The sequence below is a fragment of the Grampus griseus genome (assembly GCF_964374135.1).
Source record: "Grampus griseus genome assembly, chromosome: 20".
In the NCBI taxonomy this organism is placed as follows: Eukaryota; Metazoa; Chordata; class Mammalia; order Artiodactyla; family Delphinidae; genus Grampus; species Grampus griseus.
In genome coordinates, this window is record NC_139014.1 from 25531344 (window position 1) to 25557218 (window position 25875).

Below are 25875 nucleotides of genomic sequence, written 5' to 3' on the forward strand. Positions count from 1 at the left end.
GCTGCATGCATGCTTCCCTAGTTGTGTGCGGGCTTCTCTCTAGTTGTGGCGTGCGGGTTTTCTCTTCTCTAGTTGTGGTGCGCGGGCTCCAGAGCGTGTGGGCTCTGCAGTTTGCGGCACGTGGGCTCTCTTGTTGAGGCGTGTGAGCTCAGTAGTTGTGGCACTCAGGCTTATTTGCCCTGCGGCATGTGGGATCTTAGTTCCCCGACTAGGGATTGAACCCACGTCCACTGGACCACCAGGGAAGTCCCCTTGGTGCTGCCTTAAATCTTCTGGTGAGGACTGGTGAAATTATTATTGAGGTCCTACTGAGCAGAGACTGGTATCTGGCTGAGTAATGAGACATCCCCTGGAGAGACCCATAAGTATGGAAGAGGAGGGGTTGGAAATCTGTGGGCAGGACTTTGCAGGAGTTGAGAGCCTGAATTATGTAGTTAATAAGGCCTTGTTTGTATCCACAGGCTATCAAGGCCCAGGGAAATTTGGGTTAGGTTGCTCACCGGTGCAAACCTACAGAGTGGGCAAAAGAAAATAATCATTTTTCCATCTTTGGTCTTTGTGCCACACTATTAGAGGCAGTGTTGCTTATACCCCAGAATAGTGAAACTACTCTTTTGGTTTTTATTTACAACTCTGTGAAGCAAAACATGAATTTGGAAGTGGTAGGGCAGGTGGGCAGATAAATCTCATTGACATACCATGCTGGATTCAGAATAACTGGACTACTCTAGGACCTGGAATGTGGGGAAGTAGAAGAGAACATTTATGTCACTTTGGGCTTTCCTACTCGATGGGAAGAACGTGACCTCTCATTAGACCACTCAGTAAGACTGAGGAAGTAAAAGGACTTTTTAAATCTCTGGTGGTCACGGGCTCACATGGCAACACTGAAGAGAGGAAAGGAGAGAAAAGAAGTCCACATTTGAGTGCCTACTATGGAATGCCAGGCACCATTAGGCTTTATATTATTGTTTAATCTTCATAGGAGCCCTCAGAAGTAGTATGCATTGATCTGTTCATATCGTAGGTGAGGAAACAGAAAGGTTCAATAACTTGTCCAAAGTCAAAGATAAAGTGAGTAATGGACCCTAGGATTTGATTTCAGATTTGTCTGACTCTGAAGTCTGGGCTTTTCCTTTCTGATGGAGGATGTAGCTTTTTGGGATTGGTGTGATTGGTCCTATTGGCAAAGGGAAACTGAAGCCTTCAGTAAAAATAAGGGAGAATCTAAGGCAGTCTTAGAGAGTAAATAGTCTGTCAAAGGGAATGACCCTGAGGTAGGTAGAAAGCAGGTGTAAGATAAGAGACAGAAGAGAGGATGGTTCGTCTTGATTAAGCCTAATTTATCTCTTGACCACTGATAGGAAAGGGGGGGGCAAGTTAGTAAGAGGAAATGATCCAATAGCCAAGCTTTCCAGGATATTCTCCCATTTTCCCCTCAGCAGCCACCTCTGGGCAGAGGCTCAGCTTTAGCTTTGTCATCAAATTCTGGGCATAGACAAGGACTTGATTTAGGAAGGCAGGCTGGCTGTCCAGAGCAGCCTTGTCTCGTGGAAAGGACATGTGGCTGAGTAGGGGAGTGACCAGCCAGGAGTGAGGTGACCTATGTTTCAGTGCAGCCCATGAGGAAGGGAACAGTAGTGGTAGGTGGAGTGATGCTCATTTATTCTTGGAAGATAAGTATAGATTATTTTCTCAGGGGAGCCTGAGAAGCATCCTTAAAGAGAGAGTGGGAACTCAGCCAAAAGAACTGACCTAATTGGAGGTCTCAGCAAGGATCCGGAGCTGTTTCCTGATCCCTCGTGTCCAGGACCCTGTGGCCTGTGACTTGTGTTTTTGTGGTTTAGAGAAACAGGATGGAAAGGCAGAGGTACCAGACCCTTTCTGGGCATTTAACTTCTTCTGTTGGTCTGACGTGGCACTGGACTTTGTAAGAAACAAGGGGTTCAGCTGTGCAAGTTGAACGTCTTGGATATTTAACTCTTCTGGTTTCTCAGGCTCTTTCCGGAACCTCTTGAACTCTACGTTCATGCTGGTCTTAGGCACTTCATGTACAAAGAGAACCTTGTTCTTCAGCTTGTTTTGGATCCAGGGATCAGTCGAGGCCAAAAGAATTAATGTTTCTTGTAGCTGCATTGAAACAAAGGCCCTGTGGCTGGCTCACTTCAGGCCAGTGCTGGGAGGGGAGGGGGAGCTCTGTCTACAGGCCCTTCTGGTCCCAGGGAATGAGGTCAAGGGGACAGTGTCTACGGGCGTATTCCCCTCTCCTCCCCTCTGACAAAGAGCACGTGGCGTGAGGATAGGTGGGAGAGGCTTGGAGGAAGGGTTGAGAAGAGGTGGGCGGGGATGCCTTACGCTCTTTTTCACAGACGGGCTCTTTTCCACATCCAGCATGTCTAGGACCAGGTGGAACACTTGTGGGCTGCGGATCCCCAGGACACCCTGGCAGAGGCAGGATGAGGGCGCCTAAATAGCCGGCCCCAGGAAGATGCCCTGTCTACACTCTTCCATTCTAGTGCCCTTGTAATGACCCTGTGCCTGGAGAGGAGATATGGCTTCGCAGCAGAGGTAGCACTTTCCTTGCCTTTTGGGGCCACTTCATTGGGTTCCAGTACAATTTTTTCACCAGAAGAGTCAAAATAGTTTCTACATGTAATATCTAAGCAATGCCCCTCACACCCTTCTCCTGTCCCTTATCCCACCCACCTCCAATCCTGAAGAAAATCTTTTCCTGAACTCCTGATAGGGCTGGAATTCTAAAATAAAAAAGCAAGCAAACAACCTCCCCAAACTTTACAGCCCTTTCTTCCCTTCAGTAACTGCTGGACTGCCTGCTCCCCCTGCCATCAAAACATCTGGTCAGAGTAGCAGAGCTGGCCTTACCAAAGAGATGACTGCTTCCTGGCGTGCAGTGGCATTTGAGCTCATCAGTTGCCTGGAGAAGGGAGTGAGTGTGTTGTGGTCCAGTTAAGGGGAGGGCAGGAAGGCTGGCTGCTTCTTACAGTCCAGAGTGAGTCAGGCATAAAGCTGATGTGTGATGTTAATTTTATTAACTTCCGCTTCTTATTTCTTGGGTGAGGAAAGGGGCTGGGAGGGGAAAGGTAGGTACTACAATTTTCCAGGGGGCACTAAATGATGATCAGGACTCACATCTGTCCAGAACATTACCTTTTACAAGTCCCTTTCATGTCCTCATCTTAATCGGAGCTTTATAGCAACCCTGAGTGGTAGGTATTATCAGCCCCTTTTTACAGATGAAGAAAAGCCCAGAGGTCAAAGAGTGACTTGGCCAGGGGCACAGGCAAGTGCGAGCTGAGAATGGGCCGTAGGTTCTCAGCTCTCTCTGACCCTCTGTCCCCTTCTCACAGCCTAGGATTTGGCCCTGGCAGTTCCCAGCCCAAGCCACTCACGCCTCCACCAAGTTCATCATTGTGGGCTTCATCTTGAGCTCTTCCACAGTTTCAGCAACAGCCTGCCTCATAGCCTGAAGAGGGATTAAGGTGAGACAAGGATTCAGGGGTGTACCCTTAAGTGCTTCTCAAACCTTATTGAATGTTTACTTTGTGCTACATATATGATCCTTGCCTCGAGGAGCTCATGCTCTGGTGGGGAAAGCAGACAAGTGGAACAGTCAGTCACACTCCTGAACTAAGTGTAGGGGCAATAGGAGGGTCTCCTAGCTCAGTCTGGGTACCAGGAAGACTTCCTGGAGGAAGTGATGCCTCAGCTGAAACCTGAACATGGAACATGAGTTAACCAGGTAGAGGGCTGGGGGCAGATTTCCCGGGCAACAGAGAGAGCATGTACAGAAGCCTGGAGGCAAGAGAGAGCACAGAGAGGTTAGGGAGCAGAAAACAGTTCAGTTTAGCTAGGTGACCAAATGGACTCTTCAGAGTGGGGCACTCTGAGTAATTACACTGGGACCATAGGTATAAATCAGGACGGGGTGTTCCTAGGCACAGCTGGTGTGTGGCTCTGAGCGGGAGTGTAGTGGGGCTAGAGAGGTAGGCAGGACTTGGGTGGTGAAGGGCAGTGTAAGCCCTTCTGAGGGCTTGGGGGGCATTTGAGAAGTTCTATGCAGAGGTGAGCCGCAATCTGATTCACAGTTTAGAAAAATGTCTTCAGCAGTTCTGTGGCTGGTTTTGTAGCAAGATATAACAAAGATAAAAGCAAGGGAGCACAGAGGAAGGCAGGGTGATTCTGTTGTTGGTGGTCTGGGAAAGCTTCCCATAGGAGGTGTTGTTTGGACTGGCTTGAAAGGGACAATCGTATTTTAATAGGCAGAAGGAGAAATGAGTTACTTACCAGTGGGACTGAAAGCATGCGGCAGTTTTCCACCTTGCAGAGGAGGGAGAGGTGACTCAGGGCATTTTAAGCTGAGAGAACGGCCCGCATGAAGGCAAGGTGGCTTGAAAACAGGGGCTGCATTAGGGTGAATGTGATGCTTTGGGGGGCAGCGTGGTGAGAACCAAGCCAGGGGGGTCTTTAGAGAAAGGTAGAGAGACAGGTATGAGCTGCCTGGACTTGGGAGTTTTGGTCTCACTTACGAAGAAGGGTTCATTATACGTCTTCCTCCTGAGCAGGTCAAACGTGAGTCCTTCCAGGCCCTGTGCCTGGATCTGTTCCAGCCCAATGGTCTTGAGCATCTGGCTGGCTTCAAAACGGTGCTGAGGGCAGGGGTGGGGAAGGCATGAAGGATAGACTCCCTGTCCTAGTCCTGGAGAAGGCAGGGTACTAGGCAGCCCTAGAGCTTACCTCAAGGACACTGGAATAGCACAGCTGGTCTAGGATGGTCCTGATGACCGTGGCTGAGTGCACACCCATTATCTTGACCAGCATACTGAGTGCCTGTGGAGGTGGGCAGGGCGGGCTGGGGTATACCAGGCCAAGAGGCATCTGGATGGCCAAACAGGCTCTAGGGCTAGAACTTGTAGGGAATAGGTGGGGTCCTTTCTCCTCCCTCTTGGCCTCGTGAGTGAGAGCGTAAGTTCATGTGCACACACATGTACATACGTGCATGAACACCCATACACATCGAATGTACACGGACATGTATACATTTAGCGTCCATGCAACCCTGTACTCATATGTATATACATACTGACAAAACACACAGAGACCCTGTGGTGCTCCTTGCGGGAGCTTCTTTTCTCTGGGATGAGGATGACAGGGTCCAGACCCCACCAGTCAGCAGCGGTTCCCCAGTGCTCCCCAGGGAGCTCGTCCTCCTGCCCCTCACACCTGCATCTGCTGGGTCTTCGGCCCTTGGTGCAGGCACTGCAGCAGGTACTCTCGGGCTGTGCTGCTACAGGGCCTCAGGAACCCCAAGCACAGGGCCGCCTCCACTGCTGCCTTGTTCCCTGACTTCTTTATCAGCATCTGCAGCACAGGCACCAGCTTCTCTCCATCCTCGATCTGAGTCCTCTGAGAGGGAGATGAGGGACACGGGTGGTGGGACTATGTCTTCGGCCAGGCTTTGTCAGGAAGGCAATTCATTACTGCTTCCAGACCATCCTCCCTCCTCCTTAAGGTGAATCTCACGTCATGAGATTATTTTACCCACTTCCCTTGTTTTTGCTGTCATCTACTTGCCCCTATGCCGCATCCTTTCATTTCTCTATGACTTTTCTTGTGGATGGATCAATGTTACTCTCTAACACTTCTGCCGTCTTAATTCCTAATTCCACAGAGAGACTTTATCATTACCCATTACTGCAACTTCTCTATGACCCCTCCCCCCATCTTTCTGGTTCTCCTCTGATGTCAACAACTGTTGGACTCCACAAAGCCTAACGATTCACTGATCACCTTGTCACTGCTCCTCACTTTCTTCCCTCTTTACCCAGCTTCAGTTCCACGGTCCTGCTCACTCAACTCCTTTACCCCCTCTTGCTTCATTGTACTCAGCTCTCCACCAACGCTGCGCCTGCACTTCCTGGCGGGAAACAAAGTTATGATGACTAATCTCACTTAAAATGTATGAACACAGACCTTGTGTAGATCCTTAATGCTGCCTAGTGATTAGACTGCTTTTCCCTGGGCAATTCTCTTTCCCACCGTTCTAATTCATTCTCTTCCCTCTGGAATCTCTAATACTTCTTCCTCTATTCTCTTAAGTTGATGACCTTGCTTCCTACTTTACTGAGCAAATAAAAGCAACTAGAAAAGAAGTTCCAGAGACACTTACCACCACTTCTATCCAACTTTCAACACCTGCACCCATATGTTCTTCCTTTCCACGTGTTATAATGGACCATGACCATCTATCTAAAGTCAGTCTCTCTACTCATGTGTTCAAGCTCATCCCTTCTCATCTGCTCAAGAACATTGCTGCACAATTCTTCCCACCCTCTTCAAAATGATGATTTTCCTAATGACTGGGTCATTACACCTCAGCATTGAAGCATGCTGTTATTTTTCCTTTTTCTGGTATTTACCCCTGCTGCTGACTACAACTCTTTTCAGCAAAACTTGGAAAGTTGTCCATGCTTGCCAACTCTAACTTCTTTCCTCCCATCCTCTCTTAAACCCACCCTATTCAGGCCTTCACTCCCACCTTCCCACCAGAATGGTTCTTTTTAAAAAATATTTATTTATTTATTTGGCTGCACCGGGTCTTAGTTGTGGCATGCGGGATCTTCACTGTGGCATGTGGAATCTTTTTAGTTGCGGTTTGTGGGATCTTAGTTGCGGCATGTGGGATCTTTAGTTGTGGCATGTGGAATCTTCAGTTGCAGCATGCAGGATCTTCAGTTGCAGCACATGGGATCTTGAGTTACAGCATGTGGGATCTAGTTCCCTGACGAGGGATTGAACCCGGGCCCCCTGCATTGGGAGTGTGGAGTCTTAGCCACTGGACCACCAGAGAAGTCCCCACAATGGTTCTTGTTAAGAAAATCAATGATTCCCACATTGTTAAATCCATTGGATCGATTCTCAGTCCTTGTATTATTTGATACGGTTGATTTATCTCCTTTCCTTGATGTATGTTCTTCACTTGATTTTCAGAATGCTGCACTCTTGTCTGTCTTCCTACCTATTGGCCACTTCTCAGTATTTACTGATTCTTCCTCTTGTCTCTGACCGCTTAACATTGGGGTGCCCCAAGGCTTGACTCTTGGTTCTTAGTGATCTCATCTAGGTGAATGACATTAAATGCTACTTATATGCTGACAACTCATAGATTTCTTCCTCTAGCTGTATATCTAACTGTTTACTTGCTGTCTCCCTTGGAGGTCCGGTAGACATCTGAAACATAACTTGTCCAAAATTGGGCTTTTGATATTATAGTACGTCCAAGCCTGTTCCACCTGCAGCTTTCTCCATGTTAGTTGGTAACAACTCCATCCTTTCAGTTTCGAGGCCAAAAACCTTGACCTCATCCTTGTTTCCTCACTGTCTTTTTTTAATTTTAATTTTTAAAATTTTTGGCTGTGTTGGGTCATTGTTGCTGCACGCGGACTTTCTCTAGTTGAGGTGAGCAGGGGCTACTCTTCGTTGTGGTGTGCAGGCTTCTTATTGTCGTGGCTTCTCTTGTTGTGGAGCATGGGCTCTAGGTGCATGGGCTTCAGTAGCTGTGGCACGCAGCCTTCAGTAGTTGTGGCTCGCAGGCTGTAGAGTGCAGGCTCAGTAGTTGTGGTGCACGGACTTAGTTGCTCCACGGCACGTGGGATCTTCCCGGACCAGGGCTTGAACCCGTGTCCCCTGCATTGGCAGGCGGATTCTCAACCACTGCGCCACCAGGGAAGTGCCCCTCACTGTCTTTTATAACTCACATTTAACCTGTCAGAGTTTTGCTTTAAAAATGTATCCAGAATTGAATAACTTCTTACCAACCACACTGCAACCACCGTGGTCCAAGCCACCATCGTGTCTTACCAGGATTGCTTCAGCAGCCCCTAACGGGTCTCTCTGCTCCCACTTTTGCCTCCCATCCCTGCCCATCTTTTTTCAGCATAGCAGTAAGAGTGAACCTTTTGAAACATAAGTTAGATTATGTTACTGCTTTGCTCAAATACCTATTCCACTCAGAGTAAAAGCTCAAGTACTTAAAAGTCATCCAGAAGCCCACATATGGTCTAGTCTCCTTTAACATCTTTGACCCAGCTTCATTTCCTCCTGGTTTCTCTGTTCCCACTCCACTTCCTTCACATGGCCTCCTTGCTGTTCCTTGACCATGCCAAGTGTGCTCCTGCCTCGGGGCCTTTGCCTGGATTTATCCTTCTGCCGGGATGCCTTCTCTCAGATATCTGCAAGGCTTACCCCTCGCCTTCTTGTCTGTGCTCGGATGACAACTTCCAAATGAGGCCTTCCTTGTCCTCCCTGTTTAAAAGTGCAACTCATCCCATCTCCACTCAGCATTCCTGATCACTCTCACCTTGCTACGTAATTTTTCCATTGCACTTGTCACCTCTAACATACTATATAGTTAAATTTCTTGGTTATTGCATGTCCCCCCCCACTAGAATGTAAGCTCCACGAAAGCCGGGATCTCTGCCTGTTTGGTTTGCTGACATATCCCAAGGGCTTAGGATGGTGTCTCACACACGACAGCTGTTTAATATATGTTTGTTGAGTAAATGGATGAGTGATGAATTCTGTTTCACGTGGAGCAGCAATGGGGTCAAAGTAAGAGGACCCTAAGGGGGAAAAGTCTTGAGTAGTGTCAGCAGACTCTCTTGGTCCCTGTACCCTTTTGGCAGAGGTTTTCCTTTAATAGGTTATTTTAAGGATGATAATAATGATGATGAATTATCACTTAAAGAGTACAGGCATTGAACTAGGTGCTTTACATATATTATCTCATTTAATCTTCTCAACAATGCTATAAGATAACTATTCTATCCATTTTAGAGACGGACAAATGACACCTCTGAACGCTGGCTTTTCAGAGGTTGTATGACCAGTTAAGTGGCTATGCCAATGCTCTGTCCAGGGAACCTGTTCCGCAGGGGACTCCACAAGGACAACGTCCTCCACCATCAAAGCTAGGAGCTACGTTACCTTCTCCCTGGCTTAACCCCCTGCCAACACTATCAATTACCTTGTCTTACCTCGCCCCAGTGACTGACTCTCCTCCCAATCACCTGGTCTTTGGGGACAGCAGCCCAGGAGTTCAGAGCCACCCGTAGCGCTGTCAGAGTATCCATCCTTTGCCCCTCATTTTGCCCCTTCAGCTGCTTGATGAGAGCTTGGATCACATGCTTATTCAGGCAACCTGGACGGGGAGGACCTCAGGTCAGGGCAGAGCCTCAGGGCTGCTCCTCTCTGCCAGAATCCATTTGACCCCTGTGCCTTCAAGACAGAAGCTCCAAGTACTAGGTCACAGGGTTGCCCGTCCCCTCAAGACACTAGAGCAGCTGGCTGAGCATGACGGCCGTTCCCAGAGCCCGTTCTCTCCCTCCCTCCAATCTCTTCTTGCTTTTCACCCCACCTTCCTCTCTCTGCCCAACAGTACATCAGACAATTCCCAGACCCTGCCAATGGCTAGGTTGCAGTGAGTGTACAGTCCACTCCCTTCTGTCCTTCCCCAAAGGGCAGTGTGGCTGCACTGCTTCCTTCCTCACCTCCCCCCTTCTCCCCACCCAGGGAGAGGACATACTCACCCAGGATGGCCAGGGTTTGACAGGCCTCATACTTCACTTTCTCTGGGCCAGTTTGGGCCTGATTTAAGAGGCAGTGGGTGGGAACATGCCATAAGGTGGTGGAATGTCAGAGCTTTCAGGATCATCTCAGCTTAACTTTTCATTTTACAAATGAGGAAACCGAGGCCTAGAGAGTGACCTGTTTATGCTCAAACACAGGGTACAGGCAGGATGGTACGATGGAAGGAACACAACTTGGGAGTAAGACTTTAGTTCACATCCCTTTCTGGTATCTGGTAGCCACATGGCCTTGGGCCAGTCACTTGGCCTCTCAGAGCTTTCATTTTCTCGTTAGAAAAATGCAGCTACTACTACCTATTCCTAATATTGGAAGATTTAAATGAGATTCTGTGTAAGAACACAGAACCCCCCATTATAAATTGGCATATAGGCACAGGCATTGACTCAGTTAAGGGAGAGAATGAATTCAGTCCCAGTTTTCTCCTAGCTTTTTAGTTGCTCATCTTGCCTGTTAGACAAAGGGGATCTTCAGATTCCCCCTTCCCCATCCTTTTAGATCAGGCTGCCCTTTAAAGAAGCCAAGGGCATGAGATGGGGACATGCCACACAAGGCAGCTCTCTCCTCCCTGCATCTGACCCATAGTCCTTGAGCCTGGCGAGCCTTGTCAGTGCCCATGTGCCAATGCTCTACACACCTCAGGCTCTGTTTCCTCCTCTCCTGATCTCTGTGCAGCCCCAGACTCACCACCTGCCATAGTGCTTCCGTGATAAACTTGTCTCTGACGCCCAGGCACCCCAGAGCCTGCAGGAACAGGGTTAGAGGAAAGGGAAGAGACCTTGGACACCACCACCGGGAATTTCCATCCTCTGGACACAGCTGGAGTTTATTCTTGGAACATCACTCTACCCTTGCCCTCCACCTCAAGCATCTTTCTACTCCTCAGCTCAGCCAACTCCTACCTGTAACCGTGCCCCTCCACCCTTGCCACTTCTCACCTGTGCTGCATAGAGCTGCTCATCCTCTCTGGGAGATTTCAGGCTTTCTGTGAGTTCCTGCCCATCAAAGGGAGCCAGTGGAAGGGAAGAAAGGGATAAATAGAGTGCTACAACTATACTTTCAAACTGGAAGGAGCTCATCCAATCCAATCCCCTTTCCTCCTCTCCCTCCATCTTGCAGACAGCAGGCAGGGACAGAGGGCAGAAGGATGGTGTGAGCCCCAGGTAAGGGCACCCACAGAAAGAGAGTCTCCCCATTCTCCCCCGAGCCGTGGTCCCTGACCTTTAATCTTTGCCACTTCAGCGGGTCCCCAGTAGGGTCTGAGGGCTTGGATTCCATCTGAGGTTTTATAATCAGCTTGCTCATTGGGAGATGGAGTTTTGGGATGAGGGTACCCTCTGTGAGGTACCTGTGTGAGAAATTGCACAGGCAGCCCTGGTCCTCTTGTTCCCTCCCTCCTTACTTCACAAACTCTTCTCTGCCTCTGGTCCTCAGCCCAGCTCAGAGGTGAGACCAGAGGAAGAAAGATGAGCCTCCTTCTACCCCAGGGTCTCCTCTGGGATCTGGAGGCTGACTTGCACCACGCCCAGCCCCACTCCAACCCTTTCTTCTCTTTCCTTCCTTTCCTAGAAGATGTGGAGGGCGTGGAGAACAGGAAGGGGCCCAACACACCTAGGGTGATCTCTCATTTTCCACAGTATCTTCTGGGCCTCCCGTTCCTTTTGCTGATTATACAGGGTGTGCCAGTGCGTGTAGATCTCAGGCTGCTTGGAGTAGCAGTAAGGTACGGAGTTTGGCTTGCTTGGGTGCTGCCTCCAGCACTCCGGACTTGGGGGAAACTCTTCCTTTGGCATCTGGGGGGTGTGAGTGGCAGAGCAGTCACAGGGGGCATTCCTCAGCCAGGAAAAGGGCCAGGGTGAGAAGGGACTAGACGAGGGAAACAGCCCTTCAGCCTTGTCATCTGAGCTGAAGTCACAGCCACCTCCTAACCCACTGTGTGACTCGGGCAAGTTACTTCACCCCACCAAGATCTCAGTCTTCTCCTCTCCAAATTGGAGCTAATAATCCTTGTTCTGTACCCCTCCCAGGGTGGTTGTGAAGAACAAATGACATAAAGATGGTGAAGCCATTGCTGATCTGCAAATTGATCTGAGTACAGTTGGCCCTCTGTATCCGCAGGTTCCACATCCACCGATTCAACCAACCATAGATCAAAAGTATTTGGAAAATAAAAATTCCAGGAAGTTCCAAAAAACAAAACTTGAATTTGCCACGTACCCAGCAACTCTTTACATACCATTTACATTGTAATAGGTATTATAAGTAATCTAGGGAGGATGTGTGTAGGTTACATGCAGATACCACACCACGTTATACAAGAGACTTGAATATACATGGATTTTGGTATCCGCAGGAGTCCTGGAACCAATCCCCTGCTGATACTGAGGGACAACTGTACACAGTTTGGTTAGTTGAGCATCTCAGAGTACTTTGAAAAAGCTTTGGGCAAGGAGATGAAAAGGCAGGGGGCGAGGGAGATGTGAAGTAAAGGGGGGGGGGAAATTCAGGCTACAGCTCCTTCATTCAGGCATTCAACAGATACTTAGTGAGCACTTACCATGTGCCAAGCACTAGGTGCTGGGGATACAGTTATCAGCCCTGCCCTCACGGAACTTAATAGTTTGGTTGGAAAAGCAGGATTTCTTCAAATAATCTATCTCTTACACAATTGTGAAACTGTAGCTCTGGTTGCAGTGGGGGGTTTTGGGTGGGTCAGGGGCTTTCTCGGAAGGTTTGGCTAGGATTCATTCCTGTCTCTTCTCAAGCCTTCCTGTCTCTACAACAGATCTCTGAGCAACAAGGAAGAGGGGCTTCAGCCAGTGGTTCCCAGTGTGGTGACTGAGAAGATCATCGTAAGAGTTCTCGGGTGATTGTCGTGACTTCAGAAAATGGGGCATTGACTCAGTCTGAGTAGGGTTGTCAGATTTAGTAAAAGCCAAGCAAATAAAAAACGGGATGTCCTGTTGAATTTTGATTCCAGGTAATGAAGGCAATATTTAGGACATATTCATACTAAAAAATATTCATTGTTTAGCTGAAATTTAGATTTAATCAGGCATCCCATTTTATCTGGCAACTCTAATGAGGAAGATCCCTGTGTTAATAAAAATGACTCATTATTAAGCCCTGCCTGCATAGCCTAAGCCTTACAGATATTGTCTCATAGCAACTTGATAAAGGGAGATGGGAAGGGGTTGGCTTGTGACAGAGGATACTCCTGAGGCTCAGGGAGGGAAAGTGACTTGTCCAAGGTCACACATAGTTAGTAGCAGCCCCAGGGGTGAGTGTCAGGGTTCTATGAACTAGCCTTAATGGGAAAGGATAGCCTCCTGCCCCTCCTACTTCAACAAAGCTCCCAGGGTGGCAGAAGTTAGGGGTCTTACCTGGTGGCAGGACAAGGGCAGGAGAACAGGAGCTGTGGCTCTTCTGAGTTCTATGGTACAAATGGGATGACAATGACAAGGGTGGATTGAAGAGTCATCCTTCCAGTCTTTCATTTATTTAGCATTAGCATTTAATGAACGCTGTATCAGGCACTGGGAGGTAAATAAGGCATAATTCCTGTTGTTCAGGGACTCATACTTTCCTGGTATCTTGGTCTGTGGAACAGTAAGATTGCCATAGCCTGGGAGCTTCTCAGAAATGCAGAGCCCCAGGCTCCACCCCAGACCTACTGAGTCAGGATCTTCATTTGAGCAGGATTCCTATGCACGTTGAAATTGGAGAAACACTGGTCTAGCAGAGTGGTTCTCAACCCTGGCTGGGTATTAGAATTATTTGAGGGAATTTTTAACATGCCTGAGTCCTACATCAGACTAACTGAATCAGATTCTCTGAGGAAGGGGCCCAGGCATTTTAGAAAGCTCCCCTGAGGATTCTAATGTGCAGCTAATGGTGAAAACCACTGGTCTCATTCAGTGGTTCTCAAACTTGAGTGTGCATTAGAAAGAACTGGAGAGCTTGTTAAAACACAGATTTCCCTATCCCCAGATGAAGATTCATCCCCAGAGTGTTGATTCAGTAAGTCTGGGGTGTGGTCTGAGAATTTGCTTTTCTAACAAGATACTGATGCTGCTGGTCCTGGGAACATACTTTGGGAACCACTGGTCTAGCTGGTGAGACAGAACTGTTTACTGGTGATTAACAGAGGGAAACAAATGTGAAGATGGATAAAGGCACATGTGGTCCAGATGAGGGGTCCCTAACCTGGCTGGGAGGAGCAGGGAGGGTTTCCCAGAGGAGATTATACACAAGTCAAGTCTTCAGAGCAAGTAGGAGGTAGCCAGACAGATGAGGGGGAAGAGCAGTGGGCACGAGGAATACCTGCAAACCTTGGAGTCGTAAGCATGGGGTGCAGATGAGGGGGCAGAAGCTGGGGAGACACAAAGACATCCCATCTTAGAGGGCGCTGGAGACTTACCTTGAGGGCTGTGGGGAGCCTTGAAAGTATCCAAGGGTCTGCCCTGCCTCTTCCCACGGATCTGCTGACATCACCCAGACCCCTGCCTGGGAGCTTTCCTTTTCAGGTCCCTATCCCTGACTCCACTCCTGTCCATTTCAGCCTCACCTTTGGTCCTTTCTGGATATTCCAGCCATGGGCACTTGAACATTGACCTGTTGATGTCAGAGATGTTGACTGATTTTTCGTAGTCCATCCTCTTCTCCTGGGGGAACCAGAGAGCACCTGGGTTGGGGAGGGGACTACAGGGACTACTCCCTTGTGGGAGCAGGGTCACAGCTCAGGGAGACCTGTCCTCTGTGGCACAAGGGGGACTAGTGAGGTGTCTGGGCTTCTGGAGGTGGAAGCCTCCAAGTGCTGGGCAACCAGATCGCCTAGGTAAATAGAACACTCCGGTTCCATTCTGGAGTCCCAGACTTGGCATCTACTTGCCTGTGGATTGAGCTAGTCCCTCTCTCTCTGGGAGCTTCACTTACCTTATCTGAAAAGTGGGAAAGCCATGCTTGTCTGGCTAGGTAGAGGGGCAGTGGTGAGGCATAAATTCAAAAGGAAAGTCGAAGCGTTTAGTGAACTTCAAGCTCACGTAGCCCATGTTAGGAGCAGGGATTGTCCTTAGGATTAGTCATCAGGAAAATGGCAAAAAAAATGGGAAAGCCCTGTTCATATACACGCCTCCCTCCTTGGCAGCAAGAGGTGGAACTCTTTTTTTTCCTTTTGATCACTGAGCACATTTATTTTATTTCATTTTAGAAAAAAAAAATCTGAGTTTTAAAAAATATGTGGGGATTTCCTTGGCGATCCAGTGGTTAAGACTCAGCACTTCCACTGAAGGGGGCCTGGGTTCAATCCCTGGTTGGGGAGCTAAGATCCCACATGCCGCCCACATGCTGTGAGGCACTGCCAAAACTAAAAAAAATAAAAATAAAAGAAACTCTGGAATTACTAAAATATATAAGAACAGCAATAATAAAAAAATGCAAATGTGGATAGTCACATATATTGACACTGAAAAGTAGAAATGCCATCCCTTTACAGATTTTATCTCAGAGTCTATCAGCTGTACATCAGCTTCCATTGCCACCAACAGCTGACTGTCGTAGAGTCCTCGTGCTTGCTGAGCCACTGCTTCTGTCGAAGGTTTCATGTCATTTGTACTACACAGAATTCCTTTCATTGCTTGCAGTGATTGCTACACTGCAACCTCGACACCTAGCATAGTGCCTGGCACACAGCAGGCAGCTCGCTGTAGTGAGAAAACACAGGCCACCAAGTCCTCTGACTGGACCATCGCTTGCAATAAACTGATGTGCTGCACTGAGAAAGACAGCGTCACCATGTGGTTTTCCTGCCGAGAATGTTCATTCTGAATCTAAGTATGAGGAAACAATAGGCAAACCCACCTTAGGAAATATTCTACAAAAATCCCATCTGAACTCCTGAAGAAAATATCAATATATCTTAAGGACAAAGAAAGTCTGTTAAAGGACACTAAAAAGACCCAACAGCTAAATTCAATATGTGCCTGTCATTGGAGCCTGGATTTTAAAAAATAGCTCTAGAGGACATAATTGGGACAATTGTGGGGATTTGATCATGGACTCTATGTTAGAAAATAATATCGTGTCAGTGTTAAATGCTACTCATTCTGTGGCTACGCAGAATGTCCTTGTTATTAGGAGATACACACTAAAACTGTTGGGGGGAAGTGATATCACATCTGCAACTTTCATTTCAGAAAAAAATGTACATACCAACCATCTGTATAATATACGTGTGTGTGTATATACACACACACATACATGCACGTAGATAAAGCAAATGTGGTTAAATGTTAATATTTGAATCTAGATGAAGGGTATATGGGTGTATTCTTGCAAATTTCACTAGGTTTGAAATTTTGCAGATTAAAGATGGAAAAAAAAAAGCAGCAGCTTTGGCATTGGACTTTGGACCTGGTGCGTCTAAATGTTAATTGTACCACCTTCCACCCCACCTCCCCTGTTTTTTTGGTTTGTTTGTTTGTTTTTTGTTTTTGTTTTGCTTTGGGGCTTTGGGCAAGTTATTTCCATCTCTTGCCAAGGGTTTTCCCCCACTGTAAACAGGGTTAATAATACTCCCTGCCCCAAAGGGTTATGAAGATGAAGGATGGTGGATGTAGGGAGCTGACAATGCCTGGCACAGAGTGATAGCGCAGTTAACGCCAGCTCTAATTATGTGGATATATTTGCCAAGACAGGTTCACGGGAAGGAACACATCGATGGGAAAGTTGGAATACTCCCACCTGAAAAATGCTGGTGCCGTGGTAGAAAACAACAAAATCCCTCCTTCTCTTTATTTGAAAGAACTGAGGTGTTTTGGGAGTGCCATGAAATCCCATTCCAGGGGCACGAGTGGTGTGTCAAAGAAACCCACTGCCGGTAAGGGGTAGGGTGGGCTAGAGTGGAAGCCAGCAGAGTAGGCAGAAGGGCCGACCATGGTCTGAGGAAGCAGGGAGGTGTGTGGCGGGAAGTGAGAGAAACTCTCGGGGCCTCGGGGCTGGGAGGTAGTGACTGTTGTCTCCCTTCAGAGTGGATGAGCTTCTGGTCCCTTTACCTGCTCTGTCCTGCCCAGGCCCCTTTTCAGAGAGCCTGTGCCCCCGGGGCCTGCTCACTGCATAGGGCCACAACCCCCAAATCCAGGATGGACACCAGATGTGACCAGCCCTGGATCCAGTGCTTAACGCTCACGAGGAAGGGGGGTTCCCGACAGGAAGTCAAACCAGGAGCCTGCTTTGTAATTGCATTGAGAATTTTAATGAAACTCTGATTTCTTACATTTGCCAGTCACCCCTTCCCAGTGAGGGGCTGAGATGGGCGCTTTGGTCATGGGGCATGACAGTAGGAGCCCAGTCTCCCTCCCTCCTTCTCCTCCAGAGGTGCTGCAGAGCGGTGGCCGGGCGAGGGCTCTGAAGCTCGGAGCCTAGAGACCTCCTGTGCACAAGGCAGAGCCCCAGGAGCCCTGGGAGGCTTTTACAGCAGCTGCTGCGGGTGGTGGAATCTGTGCCCTCCAAGGAGCGGGTGGGAGGAGGGCACTGGGGGGAAACCTCCCAAGCTGGTTAGGACAAGAGCAAGAAGCAAAGTTTGCACAAGTTCAGGTTCAAGGCGTCCTTTATCCTAGCTCAACTCTAAAGCGTTGATGTACTCCTTCACCCATTTCTTCTCTGGGTTGGCGCACACCTGGCGATTCTTTCTGGTGATAAAACTGTGGAAGAGAAGAGGGTGAGACCTGGTCAGTGCTGGGAGCGCCAGTTTTGGAGATGAGGTGGATTGAGGCAGCGGGGAAATGATACTGGGTGGGTTAGTTTCGGAGCTCCATATGATTGTATTGGTGGCGTTCAAGGAAAGAACATTTTCTCTTCTGTTGGGTCAAAGGGCTCCAAGCTAGAAGCAGTCCTGTGTGCATTTTAACCCCCCGCCCCCCAAGCCGCAAAAACACATGCAGCCTGGAGATCTAAGGGGATACGGGGCCCTAGGAGCCCAGGCTTGAGCTGGTCAACCACTTCTCAGCACTTCCTGTTTCAGACCCTGTGCTGGGTGCTGAAGATGCAGAGAAAAAGAGGTGTCTTCCAGGAACTGAGTCATGGCTGAGTAAGTGGGAGATGAGGTGGTGAAGCAAATGTGTGATCTGGCCTTAGATAACACAGTGCCTGGCACACATAGACACTCGACAGAGGAACCCATCTGTGTGTGCCTGGGTGAACAGAAGAAGGACATGAACTTGAGTCTTGATTTCACCACTTACTAGTTAGATCACCTTGGGCACATCACTTAGCGCCTCTGAGTCTATACGTTTACCTCTAAAATGTGGACAGAAACAATTCCTAGTTAGCACAATTGTTGTGAAGCTCAGATGAGATAGTATATATAAATTAGTTTTGAAAAATACCATGCGTGTGTTGTTATTGGGGTGCTGCGGGACCTCTGCCTTAGGGTGGATCAGAGCAACATGAGCCCAAAGGTCCCGGTACTGGACACCGTGGCTCGGAGAGGTTGAGGACCCTGCGATACTGGCAGATGTCAAAGCACTTCTACCAGTTAACCGGCCAGAATGTGGAGGCCGGTGAGGGCGGGAGGCCTTATCTCTACAGGTGTTGATGGTGTAAGTTGGAAGGCTCACAGGCCGGGGATCATGGGCTACGTCCAGCTGCCTGCCTTACCTGTTTGCTGGGAGACTGGTTCTCTCTGAGGGACACCCTGGGCCTGGCCAGCAGTGCTACCCATTAACGTGTTACTGTGAAGCTAGCCCTGCCTATGTGGACCATTCTCGTTTTGGCTTCTCCTTCAGGATGCTTTCCTGCACCTTTTTGAGATGTTTCCAGACAAAGTGAAGGCTTAGGTTATCTGATGAGAATGAGAATTTCTTGGCCCCTTTTCGTGCTCTATCACGGAGAGCTTTTTTTCTCAGGGAAGCTGCTTCCCCTTCTCTGAGCCTCACTCAGAGCCACCTGACCACCTCTCTTTCTCCCCTGCCTGGCGTGCAGAGAAGAGAAAGGGAGCAGAAGGGGTGTACTGGGCTCTGGTGCCTCCTAGTATTTGTCTTCTTGTTTGGGGTGGTGAGGGAGCTTCCGATGCAGACCCTGCCCTCGGCAAGCCAGGTGTCATACAGGAGATCCTGCAGACTCACTGTCCTCTTTCCTCAGCCCCCTTGGCCTGAGGCCAGGAAGTCGAAAGGCCAGGAAACCGACATCTGGGGGGAGGGTTGCCCAGGCTTCCTGCTGCTGCTCCCTGCTGAATGTGATACTGGCTAGCAGCCCCTGTTGCCAAGCCTTCTCTCCCTGCCCGCTCTGTGGGGAGCCTCTCCTGGCCTGACTTCCCTCCGCCTTCCCCTGCCCCTTGAGAGCAGGTGTGCTCAACGTGGCTGCCCTTCTCTCCTGTGCGCTTCCTCAAGTCTCTGGCCCTGGGTCTGGCACACCGTAGGTGCTTAATGGATATTTATTGAATGAGTTAGTGACTGAATGTTTTGCATTCACTCCTCAAGTTTCACTTGTCACTTCTATGTATATAATAATACATTTAGAGGGGGAGAAGGATGATGATATAAGTTAACAACTTATCAGGCACCTAACTGTGTGCCAGGAAATATTCTAATTTTATCTTTCTTTTTATTATCCTCACTTTGACCCAGTGAGGGAAATACCTCTATTTTACTGCACTTTGCCGATGAAGAAATTGAGGCTCAGAGAGGTTAAGTGACGGGCCCAAGCTCATGCAGCTACTAACTGGCAGAGCTGGGATTTTAATCAAGACAGACTAGCCGGAACAGCCAAGACTGCTGTATTCCTGCCACTGTGACATCGGGAGACCCCTTCCTCCTATAAAAAAATGTCACATCTCCGGCCCCAGCACCCTTTCCTCGGCTACAAACCCTTCATCGTACATTCCCTGCTGGACTTTCCATAGAGTTGTTGTGCTGGCACCTCGGTCCTTTCCTTTTTAAACAGCTCTTCCTCAGGACTTCAGGGGGCTCCACCTTCACCCTTCTCCAGGTCTGGGTTGAAACCTCAGCATCACACTCAACCCCTCTCTCTTCCTTGCTACCGACCTCACAGCCCCTGCCAGGGCTTGCTGATTCCGCCTCAGAAGCTTCCTCACCCCGTCTCTCCTTCGCTTCAGGTCCTGTTCAGCCTCAGTACCACTCATGTGGACAACAGCAGCCTCTCCACTGGACCTCTCTTGTCTAGACTTTCCCCGTTCCAGCTCATTTCACACTTTTGCTTCATTGTGCTGACACTCAAGGCCCTCAGTGCTTTCCTATACGGAGACTCTACAAAAACCAGAGGAGAGTCTTGGCGACATCCCCTCTGCCTCATACACCCTGTCCCTCAGTACAATCCCAAGTCAAACAGCACTTTTTGCAGCAGACTTCGCCTAAATCCCTTCTCTTGGCTAAGCCCTGAATCGCGGTGTGTTCCCTCTTTTCCTTTTGTAACTTCTTATGCAGGGTGCCCTGGTCATTGCTACATCTGTCTTAGACTGTGAGCCCCAGAAGGGCCGGGATGGTGGTTTACTCCACGCTGCCTGCCCATAATAGGTGCTCAAAGAAGGATTTTTTTTCCTTTTGAAAAATACTTGTTTTCAGAGATAAAATTAGCAGTGCTACATTTCTTTTGGCTGTGCCACGTGACATGTAGGATCTTAGTTCCCTGACCAGGGATGGAACCCGCACTCAGAGTCTTAACCACTGGACCGCCAGGGAAGTCCCAGCAGTGCTAAATATTATTGCTATACTTCGAAAGATTCATCAGGACCAAAGGCCAAATCTGAATACCTGTAACTTTGCCAGTGTCACAGAAATTTTTGGATTAAAAAACTTCATCGTTATATGGAAAACTTCGTGATTGCCCCATTTTCATTCTTTAAGCCTCTGTCATCTTAAACTTCTTAAGCCACTATCACTAATGACCTTGCTAGAGTAGAAAGAGGAGGCTCCAGAAACAGTCTCCATCCCTCCCTCACTTACTGTACAACCTTGGGCAAGTCACCAAACCTCTCTGGGTCTCACTTTCATTATCTGAAACGTGGAGAAAATTATGCATACCTGTCAGGGATGTTATGATAAAATGTAGAGATAATGCATGTAAGACATTTGACACACAGTAGGCACTTCCTAGGTAGCAAGGATTATTATTTTTCTAAATATGGTAGCTTACGTATTTAAAGGAGAATCTCATTTCATTATTTCTTCATCAATAACTTTTTTTTTAACACGCTTGACTGTAACTAGGGTCTTGACCTCTGACCTCTCCTCTTTAGCTCCTTTTGAAGTTGCAGGTGGATTTGATTGGGTGTCGGATATGAGGGACTGCGGGGTTCTTAACTGGAAAGAGATGACTGAGTCGATCTTCTCCACCCAGGGGCATGGCAGACCAGGTTCAAGAAACAGTCACATCCGTAAAGATCAGAGACCTAACCTAGCCCATCAGAGTGGGGAGGATCCTTCAGGAACACCTTGTCTAGCCTTTTTCCACAATAGCTGGGGGACCTGAAGCTAGAGAGGGAGGAACCATGGCTGTTTGAGCAGCCGGAGGATGGGTGGGAGTGGATGGGGCACCATCTCTGAGGGCTCATGGCCGGGGGACTGGCTCTGGGGCAAAAGGTGTCCCTCCCTCACCCCCTGGAGGGTTCCACAGGGCTGAGACTCACACGACTGCTGCCATGGAGCACTTGCTGCTGGTGTAGAAATATTCCCGGAGGTGGGCGCGGGGCAGCGGGCGGGAGAGGTAGGCAAAGCAGCAGGGTGTGGTGTCCGAGGCATCTGGGAGAGGGAAGAAAGAAGACTCCTGGATTCATTGCCAGTGCACACTGGGTATTGTGCTGGGTGCTTTATATGAATTATCTTTTTAAAAGCTTTTTGTTTTTAAAATATTTATCTATTTATTTGGCTGCGCCGGGTCTTAGTTGCAGCACGTGGGATCTTCATTGCCTCATGCGAAATCTTAGTTGCGACCAGGGATCAAACCCGGGCCCCCGGCATTGGGAGCGTGGAGTCTTAGCCACCGGACCATCGGGGAAGTCCCTATATGATTTATCTTGAACAGACTATTATCCTCCTTTGGCTGAAACTGAGGCTCAGAGAGGTAAAGTCACTTGGCCATGGACACACAGTGCCAGAGTGGGGATTCCCTCACCTAATCCTTGAGCCTTCCCTCTATACCACGACCCCATAACTTTGGCTCTGATGGCATCCTGTGTTTCGTCCGGGCTTATCTTAGGTCTTCTGCCCTTATTCTTGCTCTCCTAGGATCCTCAGTGGGTTCAGAACTTGGTTTCTTTGAGACCTAGGGTGGGTTGCGGGGAGGCTTCCAAAACTCAGACTTCATGACTGAGCCAGGACCCCTAAGAGAGGCCTGAAGATGCATATTTTATCCTGGGACCCTCTGGCTGAGGCATACTGAGAAGGGCTCTGAACAGAGAAGGAGGACTTTTTGTTGGTCAGTTAATTCAGGATGGCCCCGGGAAGTGTCAGTTGCCATTTTCCAGCAGAGTAGTAGTGTTTCAGAGCCAAACAGAGCTGGGTTTGAACACTGCTTTCCTTACTTCCTAGTTGCGTGAACTTGGACAAGTTACTTAACCTCTCCGGGGTTCTATAAGTCGAGGACAGCTACTCAAAGAGTAGATGTGAGCATTAAATAAGATGATATTTGCAAAGCAATCAGCACAATGCTTGACCCAGAGTGGGCATTTAATTAGATTTTGTTATCCTTTATCAAGTCCCATTTTTTTCCATCTGTGAAATGGAGGGAATATGACTGTCCCAGGAGAGTTTTACTTAAGTGCTTAGAAGCTTCTTAGAAACCCTGCTGCTGCTAGACATGAGTTAGTCATGTTTGGAGGTCAGCTCGAGCTGCCCCTGCCTGCTAGTATCCCCAGCATCAGTCCACACTCAGCGAGCACCTGTAGGGCTTGGGGTGTAGACCTTGATGACACATACAAGTTGTTCAGAGGGTCCCTGCCATGAAGTGGCTTTGAGATCTATCAGGGACAACTGGACATCTGGGTAAAGCAGTACAGGGGAATGTAAGTCATAGGGTTCAGATGGTATAAATGCTACAGTTGAAAAGAGGGCGAGATCTGGGCCAGTCTAAGGGTTGGACCCCGGGGGGTGTGGTGGTCAGGACCTGGACTTACATGGGGAGGCAGATGCAGGAGCGCAGAGGACAGCCATGGCGAGGATGACAGCGAGGGCGGCGGCGGAGACCTTCATGGTAGCTGTGAGCAGAGGCTGTGGGAGATCCACCTGCTGTCTCAGGATCCTCTGCAGGGATTCTCTGCAGCTCAGGCTGGCCCTTTATAGGGAGCCCGGCCAGCAGAGGGGGCGCCCTCACTAGGGGAGTTTCCAAAAGAGCAGCCACACACTGGCTGATATCATAAGTGAAATTGCACAAAACAGAAAAGAAAACTGAAATAGCCTCCGGAAATTTGAGTCTCTCTCTCTCCCTCGCTCCTCTCTTCACTGCCCTCCAGTCCAGAGTGAGCTCATCACTTCCCTCTTTGCCCTTGAGAAGAACCAGCACAAGCAGCGGTGGTGGAAAAATCTCTTCCTCTGCTGGCATCTTCAGCTTCGTGTGCCAGGGCGGGGGTCCTCCCAGAGGTCAGGAAGCTGCTTCCCTGGGGACAGGAGGAAGGGCAGTACGACGAGATCAGAGCCCAGGTGCCCTGGCTCTCGCTGCAGTGCTCGATCCACTAAGTACTGCTCACCATGAAAAGGTTCATGGTTGGGACATCCTTGAAACTGAATGAAGTGGTGGTCTGGATTAGAGCCAAGGTCCTTCCTCCATTCCAAAGAATTGGATACAGTCAATCTTCATCAATTCCTATTTGGATAATTCAGAATTAGTGACAGTTTGGCCTGGGTTGGGCTGAAGTTGACTTCTGAATTATCTAAAAGTGTCTGTTGACGGTAACAAAGGCAAACGCATTTAAAAAAGCGTAATTAAAAAAAAAACGTAATCTTACACCAAGGATGTTTTTTGCTAGCTATCGTCACATATGTAACTTGGTGGCTGAGGGTGACTGAATCACCCAGAATGGGGAGAACTTGTCTCATTTCTTCCACCCGAAGACTTTGACGCAGGATGGTTATTATTCTCCCTTTATAGAAGTGGAAACCGTGCCTCAGAAGAGGTCACTAAGGTCCTCGAGGTCACACAGCAATAAGTGGGATTTGAACCCAAGTATTTTTTTTTTCAGATTGACTTAAAAAAAGAAATTGAACCATAGTTGACTTACAAATTGTGTTAGTTTTAGGTATACAGAAAAGTGATTCAGATATATGTATATGTATAGATACATATATATCTATATATATACATATTCTTTTTCAGATTCTTTTCCATTGTAGGTTATTACAAGCTACTGAATATAGTTCCCTGTGCTATACAGTAGTTCCTTGTTGTTTATCTATTTCATATATAGTAGTGTGTATCTGTTAATCCCAAACTCCTAATTTATCCCTCCCTCTGCCCTTTCCCTTTGGTAACCATAAATTTGTTTTCTATGTCTGTCAGTCTGTTTCTGTTTTGTCAATAAGTTCATTTGTATCATTTTTTAGATTCCACGTATAATTGATACCATATAGTATTTATCTTTCTCTGACTTAGTGTGATAATCTATGATGTCTGACTTAACTGCACTTAGTATGATAATCTTTAGGTCCATCCATATTGCTGCAAAATGACAATATTTCATTCTTTCTTATGTCTGAGTAATATTCCATTGCATATATACCACATCTTTATCCATTCATCTGTCGATGGACACTTAGGTTACTTCCATGTCTTGGCTATTGTAAATAGTGCTGTTATGAACAACAGAGTGCGTGTATCTTTTCAAATTAGAGTTTTTGTCTTTTCTGGATACATGCCCAGGAGTGAGATTGCTGGATCGTATGGTAACTCTATTTTCAGTTTTTTAAGGAACTTCCATACTGTTCTCCCTAGTGACTGTACCAATTTATGAACCCAAGTGATTCTGATGACCAGGCTCAAGCTCTTTCCACTGACCCACATCATTCAGGCAGTTAAGCTGTTCTTCATCCTCTCTAGGTGCCAGGTGCTGTTCTCAACTTGTCATAAGAATCCTCTCATTCCCTCCTGACTCGTTAAACAATTACCAATAGAAGCACAGTTTTGGAAACCATGGCCCATCTCATTTAAAGAAATAAATTGTAAGCACTTAAGAAACATCCAGCCATCTATACAAAAATGATCTGCCTGTTTGAATTGTTCCCTTCATGTAATCCTCTTAGTCAGCAAACATGTGGGAGGCTGTGCTGCCTAGTGGTTAAGAGCAGGGGCTTTGGTGTTTCATTTACAAGCCAGGTGGCCTCCTACAAGTTACTTCATCTCTCTGGTCTCAGTTTCCTCATCTATAAATCAGCGATAATAACAGTGGCCCCTCCCACAGCTGTTGAGACAATTAAGTTGCCATAAATGTGCTCACGCTTGGAAAGCTCTTAAGTACAATGCCTGACACTGTTAAGTACTTAATAACATTAGCTATTATTATTGTGTTATTATTGAGTAAGAAAATGGCAGTCCCTTTAAGGATATTCTATACTGTAGGTTCTTCGGCAATCTAGACAGCCCCACCCACCCACCCCGGACCCCAGTTGACGTGGATTCGTGAACCCTATTACGAAGACTATTTTTAAGCAGGTGGGTCAGTTGAGGCTTAGAGAGGTTAAATGACTTGCTTAAGGTCACATTTCCTAAAGTGATAAGAATTCAACATGGAACCCAAGTCTGTCTTGGTTCCTAGCTTCCTACCACACTGCATTGTATCTAGAGAAATCCTGAAACGTTTGCTAAGGCTGTTTTTCCCTGTGAGCTCTATTTCTGTTGCCTTTCCTTGATCTCAGTTTCCTTCTTTAAGGAAGAAAGGAAAGTACTTTTCTGGATACCAAATACGCTGAGTTGGGACACGAGCTGAGGACAGAGCTGAGGGAACCACAGACGACCAACCTCATCCCCATCTTTAAATCCCAGTGAACGATTCTGCTGTGTGTAAGTGTGTGTGCATGTCTGTGTATAAATGGTAGTGGGAATAGGGAGTGGGTAGGATGACAGGGTTGCTAAGCAGGAATAGGCAGTGGGTACATCAGGAGTATTTTTCTTCCCTTTTGGTGGTTCCAGGGGATTATGGGTGTGCAGAGGAGAGAGAAGAACCTGACTGTAATTCCATTTCTGCCACTCACTTTCTCCTGTGCAAAATCA

General features: G+C 47.9%; 2 protein-coding genes across 2 annotated transcripts; both read right to left on the reverse strand.

The window, feature by feature from the left end:
• Positions 1 to 1755: 1755 nt before the first annotated feature.
• HEATR9 (HEAT repeat containing 9) lies at positions 1756 to 14318 on the reverse strand (the record flags this gene model as incomplete). Its single annotated transcript, XM_082679430.1, has 15 exons — positions 1756 to 2130; positions 2356 to 2442; positions 2884 to 2935; positions 3411 to 3484; positions 4548 to 4667; positions 4756 to 4848; positions 5242 to 5424; positions 9087 to 9217; positions 9606 to 9663; positions 10351 to 10407; positions 10602 to 10658; positions 10885 to 11011; positions 11275 to 11456; positions 13047 to 13096; positions 14231 to 14318. The coding sequence occupies 15 exons, from the start codon at positions 14316 to 14318 to the stop codon at positions 1756 to 1758; spliced, it is 1734 nt and encodes a 577-aa protein (XP_082535556.1).
• Positions 14319 to 16930: 2612 nt separating this feature from the next.
• On the reverse strand, positions 16931 to 22912 carry CCL5 (C-C motif chemokine ligand 5). The gene is made up of 3 exons (XM_082679375.1): positions 22790 to 22912; positions 21305 to 21416; positions 16931 to 17363 (listed from the first exon to the last, which is right to left on the reverse strand). Exons 1-3 carry the CDS (start codon positions 22863 to 22865, stop codon positions 17276 to 17278), a joined length of 276 nt encoding a protein of 91 aa, XP_082535501.1. The 5' UTR covers positions 22866 to 22912; the 3' UTR covers positions 16931 to 17275.
• Between the last annotated feature and the right edge of the window lie 2963 nt (positions 22913 to 25875).

What these genes read in the sequence shown, in the direction of transcription:
- CCL5 (XM_082679375.1), bottom strand. Translation starts at nt 22,865, where the DNA reads ATGAAGGTCTCCGCCGCCGCCCTCGCTGTCATCCTCGCCATGGCTGTC. An exon ending in TCCTGCATCTGCCTCCCCAT is followed by an intron (nt 21,417 to 22,789) that starts GTAAGTCCAGGT and finishes TCCCTCTCCCAG; the next exon opens with ATGCCTCGGACACCACACCC. An exon ending in TGCTCCATGGCAGCAGTCGT is followed by an intron (nt 17,364 to 21,304) that starts GTGAGTCTCAGC and finishes TCTCTTCCACAG; the next exon opens with TTTTATCACCAGAAAGAATC.